Source organism: Tupaia chinensis, unplaced genomic scaffold, assembly GCF_000334495.1.
Source record: "Tupaia chinensis unplaced genomic scaffold, TupChi_1.0 Scaffold000477_1, whole genome shotgun sequence".
In the NCBI taxonomy this organism is placed as follows: Eukaryota; Metazoa; Chordata; class Mammalia; order Scandentia; family Tupaiidae; genus Tupaia; species Tupaia belangeri.
Window position 1 is genome coordinate 3317631 of NW_006159986.1, and position 10231 is coordinate 3327861.

Genomic DNA, 10231 nt, shown 5'->3' on the forward strand with positions numbered 1-10231 from the left:
TATAATACAAAGCCAAATGTCAAAACAAAACTGTTATCAATTATTTTTTTAAATAAAATATATATTTATTTATAATAATAATTTTTAATTTGACCATAAAGAGAAGGAAAGTGAGAAGGCAAACCTCCAGGTCAGGGACTCGAACCACAGTTGGCCATGTGGGAATCCAGCTCCTTAACCACCATGATGCCTGCCAGCCCAGATGTCAATGAATTTGAAGAATTTTTAACAACAAAGTTATTTTTGAACTGGCACAGCAAACAAAGTGGAATATCAATACGAGACTAACCATGCAAAGAACCACAAGTTGAGATGCATCACTTTAACACTAAGCTCATGACTGACATTCCCAATATATACCATGGATTTTTCTAAACCATGGTGGCTAGGGTAGGTATAGTCCATGGATATCCATTCCAAGACCTCACTCCATGTATAGTTATTACTTTTTGGTATAATGAATTTAAAAATACCAAACAAAACCCAAAGGCAACAAAATGAAGCTTGCCTGAATATATGTTAAGCTGCATTTTTAACTGTTTAAATTATCAAACACAATCTTTAGGTTTTGACAGAAGAGTAAATTTCTTTCCCAAAGAGCCATTTTAGGCTAGGTTATCATAAATAGGACCTTTCCAAATATTCCAGCAAAGTATATTTTCAGTTTAGAATTTCAGAATGTCAGTCTTGAACAGAGTAAACTTGGTTTCTTTCCTTACAACAAGTTAGGATATTTCGGAACACGAGTTATTGATGTGGAATCACACGTGTGAATTCAAATATAAAAATGAGAAATTCAGTAGTCAGGAAAACCTGCACACGTCACCATGCAACGATGGACTTACCCCTTCTTTTCAGCCATGGCCTAGGCTGCCTGCTAAGTTAAAAACAAATAGTTTTAACTGAGTTTTTAAAACCAGAATAGACCTAAATGTTGTCAAGTTACAATTTCTGGCACATCATATAGGAAAAAACAAAAAAACAAAAAACCTACAAATAACTGGGTAATGATTGTCTCAGAAGACAACTGAGATCAAAACCAAAAAAAATACATTACACTCTTTTGGAGAAAAACTGGCATCTTAGTGAGATACTAAATGATTTCGACATAACGAAGAAAAGGAAAGTTGCTAGCAGTCCACTGGAGACAAATGAGAACTTCGTTCAATGAGTCTGTCTTACTTGCATAGACCTCTCACAACTAAGAACTGGTGCTTCTCAGAATCCAAATGGCTTTTACTGAAATAGCTACAAAGGAGAAATTGAGAAAAGGGTAGTGGTAGGCTAAGGAAATATATTCTTACATAGAAACAGACTTACAGTTTCCCACCCCCAGTCCAGTCTAAATTAAATGGGTTTAAAGCAAATTGCCAACACATTTTCTAAAAACTCTTGTCCTAGGCAGGGATACTAATTTAGGAATTTCAGGAAAGTCCTAGTATAGAGTTCAAGGGCTAAAATGGCAATAGTATGGCAGCAACTAGGGAACCAAAATCTCTTGTGCTTTTTTACTTTTCACATTTGATCACACAACTAGTAAGAAGGTTAACTATAATGGAGTAGGGGGAAAAAAAAAATCACTGCACTTGCAGTTTGACTTTTGGAATGGTACTCCAAAATGTCTAAGGAGGTAAAGACATTCTTCAGGAAACAAAAATACACCGAAACCACACTGCAAACAACCAGGAGGAGAGTCCTTTATGTTAACTGAGCACAAAAGAATCAACCTGAGTGTTAACTTGTATAAAGCGTGGGAGTTAAGAGAATCAGAAGAACACATAAAAATAAATAAAAGATAACTACAGTGATAAATCTTTAAGAGCCAAAATTATGCACCCAAATTTGGTATTCTAAGCTCAGGCAAGTTCCAAAAGAAGTCTTGGGTAGCTGGATAAAATATTGTATCAGTCAGGGCCAGAAATAACATGGCTTATCTTTAGCAACATTTCTCTAAATTGTTATTGCCTTCTCACTCGGAAAAAGTTTCTTGTAGAAAGGAATGATGGAAGATTCTGTACAATATGCACTAGAGCAAAAGTTAAAATGGGTGAGTGCTGATTGTCAGAGGCATTATTTACACTCATTAGCATATCCTCAAATAAGCCAGCAAGTCCTGAAACTGTAGTTCTGAATTTTAAATGCCTTTTATTTTTCAGTTTAGACTAATAATGCTTTTCTTCTTAGAGACACAAATTTCACCTATGGAACTTCCTCAGTATTCAATTGGTATTCAATCAGCAAAAGGTCAATACTTCTGCCAGCTACCATTTTCTCAGGGCAATGGGTGAAGTCTATAAATAGTTGCTATTCAAAAATGCATGAGCCAGTCACAAATGTCTCATCAGTCACCTTCTCTAGAAATGAGCAAAACAGCATTTCTAGAAACACATGACAAATATCATGCAAACATTCCGAAATCTTCTTGCCGAAACATGGTGCCTTTTTTCTTTAAATTTCAGTCTCTCTATTGCACATGCCTTCTGCAGATGAGGGCTCAATGCATAAATTCTGATCTTGTCTAAACTGATCCTTACGGAAAAAATAAAAAGGAATATCAAAGTAAATGTGCAAATAAAATTGGTGCTGCTTAAAGCATGTTCAAAATACAAGTCCTTAAGACAAAGAAGTGATATAACTCGTTGGCAGAAAAACAGCCGAGTAACTACACCTAATTTTCCCACTTGTCTTTTAATAAGATCTGGTTTAACTAGCACGTACATAAACCAAAAACATAACTATCACAAGTGAACAAAAATTACCACGTACTGAATTGGGTTGGCATTCTTCACTTTTTAACTATACTTCCTTTATATGGGATAATAATCAGTCCGTGTAGAAAATAAGTTATCGACATACTCTTTCAAGTAACAGTCTGAGTATCTTCAGTCTCACGAGACAGGTGTAACAGTTCAAGTCGCACATATTAGAGAACCTAGCATTCGATCTGAGAGCTGGGCACTCGCCGCATGTTTAGCGCATGCCTATGTATTTCCTGCATCTGTCTAATGCGGTCCTTTTGCCACATTAGGTTTTGAGGCATAGGGTATCTCTGTGAGCCATGCAAGTACCGGTATGGGATTCTCACGTGACAAGCAGTGGCTCTACAACGTGGCTGTGGCATAGGGGGAAGAAGCATCCAACGCTTCCTCTCAGCACAGTATCGGTAGGCTTCTTTCCGATACTGTTTGTCAATATCATCACTGTTCTTCCAGCCTCCAATAATGAAGACATCATCTCTATAATAGCAAATGGCTGCTCCTTCGATGCTTAGGACTTCTGGAGGCAAGCTTTCAAGGATCTCATCGGATACTTGGCTGGCAATCTTTCTTACTGCCTCTTCATTTTCTAAAGAATAACTCTTAGGACAGCACGATGCTGTCTGATAAAAGTTTGAATTGACCACAGACATTTGGAAAAAGCAGTAATTGTCAATAAGTGGCAAGGATTCCACATCTTGCCACTGTCGAGTCTCTGTGTCATAGCAAGTAATGACAGCCTTTAATCCATCTTCAGTATCCCGGTCCACAGGAGTGCGGGCAGCGATGTAGACAAACCGGTCTTCGATGGCTAGAGCTTTGACATCTCGAAGAATCTTCGGTGCTGATTCCAAGTTGTGCCATTTATCAAGCTCAGGATTATAAACAGTCACGTCTTTAAAGCCAGGACTAAAGTTGCCATGTCCTCCAATGCTATAGAGCTTCCCTTTGACTTCTGTTAGGCCAAAAGAATGCTTTCTTGTCATCAGACTACATACATGTTCCCACGTATTCAGATTTGGGTTGTACCTTTCCACAGTTTTAGCAAACCCCGGTTCCATTGATCCAGCAACATACACGTAGGACTCTGTTACTGCAACAGCATGTCCATCAAGGTGATTGTGAATGTGAGGCAGGTTTACCCATCTGTCCTCATCAACAAAATATCCCACACATTCACTTAAATAGTCCCCTCCTTCTGACACACCTCCAATTACCATGATCACGTCCATGTTTTGCCCATAGCGAGGTAATAACGAGACATGAGAAGCGGGATGCTGGAATGTGCCAGACTGTATATTTTCAGCTCTCAGAGCATGTCTCTCCACTGCATCGGCCACCAACTTGACACAGACTTCATTATTAGCCACCAGCCTCTCTGGCTTGACATGCCGAGTAAGGTAGGTGGGTTTCATCTGAGATAACCTGAGCAATTTAAAAAGTTCCTCAAAGTATCTCTCTCTTTCTTCAGCATTTCTCTGAACCCACTTCAAAACTGTTTCAAAGAGAACTTCTTCAGAATCAACTGTAATTTCTAAGTCAGAAAGCCAGTCTCGAATGAGATGGAAAGGTAAAGTATAAAATTCTTCATCCTGAATTACTTTGTGGAAATTTCTCCGAATCATATCAGCAGCTTTCAGAGCAAGTTGGCTCAGGGTATACATGTGGGCTAAGCTGTGAATGGCCACACAATTTGAGAGATGAAGTTTTTTCTTGAGAAATTCTCCACAAAATTCTTTTAAACGAATTAATAGGAACCTAAAATTAAGAAAAAGGGAAAAGATTAATTTTCAAATAGGCGCATTTAATGTGGTTGCTTTTAGAAAGCATTTTTTTAAAAAAGAATTGTTTAATTAAGTTAATTTATTCATTTAATTTGTACCAGGGAGGGACAGACCGAGAGAGAGAGAGAGAGGGAAAGTGAAAAAGCTGGCGTGGGACTCAAACTGTGGTCAGCCACGTTGGAGTTCACTGCGCTTAACTACCACACCACTTACTAGCCCCTTGAAAGCATTCTTGAATTATACAAATGGAAATGGCAAGACCAATCTCAATAGCTGAAAAAAAGTTTTCCAAGTTATAAAGTATTATACTGAATAAAGTACATTTAAAAGTATATATGGGCGGGAACCAGCAGTTAGCGTAATGGCTATGTCACTGGACTACCACATAGTCGACCGTGGTTCGCGTCCTGGACCCGGTGACTTAAAACTCACGCAGGGCGCGTGTGCGTGCATGCCCAAGATCCCAAGAGGAGAATGGAGAAGGGATTGCGGTGTGACCATACCCCCTGGGGGGTGATTTCTCGCTTTTTGTCTCTAATGTCTCTGTCTGTCTGGTGAGCGCACGTGCCCTATAGTGAAAATCTCTCCAAAAAAAAAGAGTATATATGGGCTAGCAAAGGTGGCACATAATGGTTAAGATGCCGGACTCCCATGTGGTTGATGGTGGTTCAAGGCCCAGTGACTTGAAACTCATGCCGGATGTGTGTGCATGCCTAGAATCCTGAAAATGAAGAAGGTATTGAGGCATGGTCATCCTCGGGTGTGGGGGAGAATTTCTTACTTTCTCACTGTCTTTGTCTCTCTGGCGAGCACACACGTCCTGTAGCAAAAATCTCTCTAAAGAAAAAAAATATATATAAAAATAATCTTTCTATAAAAAATATATTAAAATGTCAGGGCCAGCAGGTGACACAATGGTTACAGTGCTGGACTCCCACATGGCTGACTGTGGTTTAAGTCCCAGAACTAGAGGTTTGCTTTCTCATTCTCCCCTTCTCTGCCTCTTTGGTCAAATAAAAAAATAATAGTTAATTGGGGCCAGCAGGTGGCATGGTGAACTCCCACATAGCTGACCACGGTTCAAGTCCTGGGCCTGGTGGCTTGCTTTCTCACTTTTCCATCTCCCTGGCTCTCTCTCTCTCTATCCCTCTCTGGTCAAATTAAAATAAATAAATTAATTAATTAAAAATTAAATAACAAGAATAAATAAAGTGAAATAAACAATGATATATCATCTAAATTATATAACCCATCTATAATTATGTATATTATGTATATATGCACAGAATAAAATTTTCAATTATGTAAGATTTTCGGGAACATTTTTTTTTGGGGGGGGGAGGTTTTTGCTATAGGGCGCATGCGCTCACCAGAAGGACAGAGAGAGAGACAGAAAGAGAGAAATCAGCCCCCAGGGGGGATGGCCATGCCGCAATCCCTTCTCCTCCAGTCTCCTCTCGGGATCTTGGGCACGCACGCACATGCACCTGGTGTGAGTTTAAGCCACCAGGTCCGAAACTTGAACCATGTTCAGCTATGTGGGAGTACAGCAACATAGCCATTATGCCAACTGCTGATCCTGCATATCTTTTTTTTTTAAGAGAGATTTTTGCTAAGGTACATGAGCTCACCAAGGAGACAGAAAGCAAGAAATCACCCCCTAGGACAGATGGCCACACCACAATCCCTTCTCCTCCATTCTCCTCTCAGAGTTTTAGTCATATACATACATGTATGAGTTTTAATCTACCGGGTCCAGGACTCAAACCACAGTCGATTACAGGGGAATCCAGTGATGTAAACATTATGCCACCTGCTGGTCCCACTGGAACATATCCTTTAATAAAATTCAATAGTGCCATACTTTTATTTTCACTTCAATGGACACATTTTTTGCTTTGTTTTATTTTAGATTTCTTTAACAGGGGCCTATGTGCTCCCTGGAGCAAGACACAGAGAGAGAGAGAGAGAGAAAGAATGGCCATGCCACAATCCCATTTCCTCCATTCTCTTCTTAGGATTTTGGGCATACATACATATATGCCTGGTATGGCTTCCAAGCTATCGGATCTGGGACTTGAACCACAGTCAGTCATATCAGGTCAAGCACCTTAACCACTGCACCACCAGACTTTCCTTTTGTTCTTTAATCATAGTACAGTGCATGTGTGCACATATGACAGAGTGAAGGGGGAAGCACCCTCCACAGGGTAAGATAATGCCACAGACCCTTTCCTTCAGTCCTCTAGCCTACTGGATCTTGGCACTCATGCAAGTATCAGAGGTGTTTCAGGCTGACCAGGCCAGGGTTTCAAACCATGGTCACCTTGTGGGATCCAGCTTATCTTGAGCAGTGCATTACCACTGCACCAGAGCCAGCGCTATTTTCACTCATTTGTCATCAGCAAAGGCACATCCCAATCCCCATCCCTTATCTCTGCCACCCTTTCCTAATTCCTTGCCAGTCATCATCAGCCTCTTCTAAAATAAGGGATGGTTTCAGTGGAGAGACTTTATTAAGCATTGACTTATATGGTATACAGTAAAAGCCAGGCAGGAACTTCAACTTCCTGGAGGCTCTGTTTGGTCAGATATCAGAAGGGAAAGCAGTATAGTATTTGTGTCAGAGGTTTTAACCTCTTCACCAGGGCTTTCTCCACAGGCAGCCAGAGGAGCTGGGGTTTTCAGGGACATTTCCCTGAGCTGGGTTTTCATTAAAGCAGTAATGGGAAGGCAAACAAGCATCTGAAGAAGCCAGAAAATAAAACAAGAACACATGTGTAGGACAGTCTAGGTTAAAAAAATAAGAGAATGTGGTTTGGCTTACAGCTGACTATAAGCCAAAGACTTATAGGTCTGCCCACTCAAAATCATTTAACGAAAAAAAAAAAAAAAAAGTCCCAAAATAGTTTTAGCCAAATTCATAACCTGGCAGCATTCGCCCCAAGAGCGTCCACTCTGAGACCACTCCTTTAAAAAAAAGTAAGTCCTGGGTGCCAGAAGGTGGCTTGATGGTTAAGGTACTGGACATTCATGTGGCCAACCACGGTTCTGAGTCCCAGATCTGGTGGCTTGCTTTCTCACTTTCCTTCTCTCTCTTTTTCTGGTGAGTGCACACGCCCTGTAGCAAATTTAATAATTGTAATAATAATAATAATAATAATAATAATAAACATTAAATACATTTTTGGAGAGGTTTTTTCTATAGAGAGCGTGCACTCATCAGAAGACAGAGAGAGATAGAGAGACAGAAAGTGAGAAATCATCCCCCCCACCCCCCAGGGGATGGTCATGCTGCAATCCCTTCTCCTCCATTCTCCTCTCGGGGATCTTGGGCACAGACAGCATACATACGCAGTGTGAGTTTAAGCCACCGGGTCTGGAACACAAACCGTAGTCGACTGCATAGGAGTCCAGTGACAGCCATTACACCATCTGCTGGTCCCTAAATAAATTCTTAAAAAAAAAAAAAATTCCCAGAATTGACAAGAACCATAAAAAAAATAAATAAATAAAAAAAAAGGACGACTTCATCACACCACGCCTCTCTCAATTCAGTTACTATCTGTTATTACTATTATCGTGCTTCATTATAATCTCAACTGTAATATAAAGATCAATAAGACAGGCTCCCTTCACAGGCTTCCTTTTAACATCTTAGAGACAAAACAGTGACAGAGAGCAGGTGGTTGTGCAGCAGTAATACAACTGGACCCACATGGGAAGGTCCTGGGTTCATGTCCCAGGCCCGCCTAGTACATGTTGGACCTGCTATCCAGGCTGGTCTGAGAACTCTGTCAGGAGTGCCTGCTTCTCTCTCTCTCATGAAAGAAATAAATGAACTTTAAAAATAAAAAACAAAGGCAAAGTAGAATAGTAGGGCTTTAGTGGTTCACAAACATGTCTGGGTGCCAAGATCACCTGATTCCCAGGTTGCCCTGAGATCATACTTTTTGGCAGGTACTCCAAATAATTGAGACATATTCCTGTAGCTGACAGGTATTTGGAAGTACTGTCCTGTAGAACAGTGGGGGCGGTAGATGGTGTGGAGGTTAAGATGGCTGGATTCCACACAGATGACTACACGTTTGAGTCCTTGACCTAGTGGCTTGAAAACATGCTGGACACTTGTGCAAGTGTGCCCAAAATCCCAAGAGAATGGAGATAAAGGGATTGTGGCATGGCCATCCCTCCCCAGGAGATGCTTTCTCGTTTCTTTTTTTTTTTTCTCTGTGTCTCTGTCTCTCCTTCTCTCTCTTTGTCTCTGTCTTTGGTGAGCACATGCACTCTACAGCAAACAAACAAAAACATGGAGAGGAGAATAAAGGAGAAGGGATTGTGGTGTAGCTATCCCCTCTAGGGGATGTTTTCCTCTCTCTCATGCTTACATACTCTATCAAGACTTTTTACATTTTTTTAAATAGAGGATCAGGAAAACGGTACACAATGAAAACACTGTGTTGGGCACATCCTATTATGCCCAGTCCTATAAGTACCCTGTAAGGTATACACAATCATCAGACAAGACTACACTGGGTGGACTGGGAGAGACCCTGCTGCAGAGCCGGTGGGAAGATTAAATGTGAGACTGCAGGGCACTTCAGTGTCGGACACAAGGCAGAGGCTCAGCAGCTGACAGACAGAAGAATTTAAAGTAAACTGCGTGGAATATTCTCTCCTCTCCTTATCCTTAACTACCCAATAAAGCAGGGGCACATCTGAAAAATACAAGATCGCATAACAAGCAAATACATGCTTGAGTGCAATGACCCTTTTCTATACATTTTCATTCAACAAACAAACCTCCCTCCTTCAGACCTAAATACTTCAGTCAAACTTTTTTTTTTTTAGACATTATTTTACTTTCATTGTCATTATTATTTCATTGAAGTTGACCAGAGACAGAGAGAGAGAAGGAAAGTGAGAAAGCAAGCTGCCAGGTCTGGGTCTCAACCCACGGTCAGCCATGGGGGAGTCCAGCTGTCTAACCACTATGCCACCGGCCAGTCCCATCAGCCAACCTTTTTTTTTTTTTTTGGGGAAGTTTTTTTTGGCTATAGGGCATGTGCACTCGCCAGACAGACAGAGAGAGACAGAGAGATAGAAAGCAAGAAATCACCCCCCAGGGGGTATGGCCACGCTGCAATCCCTTCTCCTCTGCAATCCTCTCAGGATCATGGGCACGCATGCACACGCGTCCGGCGTGAGTTTTAAGCCACCAGGTCCAGGACGCGAACCGCAGTCGACTACGTGGGAGTCCAGTGACATAGCCATTACGCTAACTGCTGGTCCCAGCCAACCGTTTTTTTTTTTTAAAAAAAAAACAACAATTATTTTATTTAACTTTATTCATTATTATTATATCTTCCAGTTTGATCAGACAGAGAGGGAAACTGAGAAAGCAAGCCACCAGGTCCTGGACTTGAACCATGGTTGGCCATAATGGGAGTCCAGTGCCTTTAACCACCATGCTACTTGGCAGACCAAGCCAATCTTAACTGAAGACCCAGCCTCCTACTTCAAGAAAACAAAAGCTGGGAACCAGCAGTTAGCGTAGCAGACCAAGCCAATCTTAACTGAAGACCCAGCCTCCTACTTCAAGAAAACAAAAGCTGGGAACCAGCAGTTAGCGTAATGGCTGTGTCGCTGGACTCCCATGTGGTCGACCGCGGTTCGCGTCCTGGACCGGGT

At 41.2% G+C, this 10231-nt stretch overlaps 1 protein-coding gene across 2 annotated transcripts in view; it reads right to left on the reverse strand.

The window, feature by feature from the left end:
* Positions 1-476: 476 nt before the first annotated feature.
* KLHL11 (kelch like family member 11) overlaps positions 477-10231 on the reverse strand; it is a gene marked incomplete at its 5' end in the record, with an annotated part of 14953 nt that continues 5198 nt past the window's right edge. The window contains 2 exon segments of one of the 2 annotated variants that reach the window (XR_003550612.1): positions 477-1248; positions 2767-4514. Coding sequence is in view for 1 of the 2 variants with exons in the window: in XM_014590704.2 (XP_014446190.1) it covers positions 2933-4514 (1582 nt within the window). 2 annotated transcript variants of the gene reach the window in all.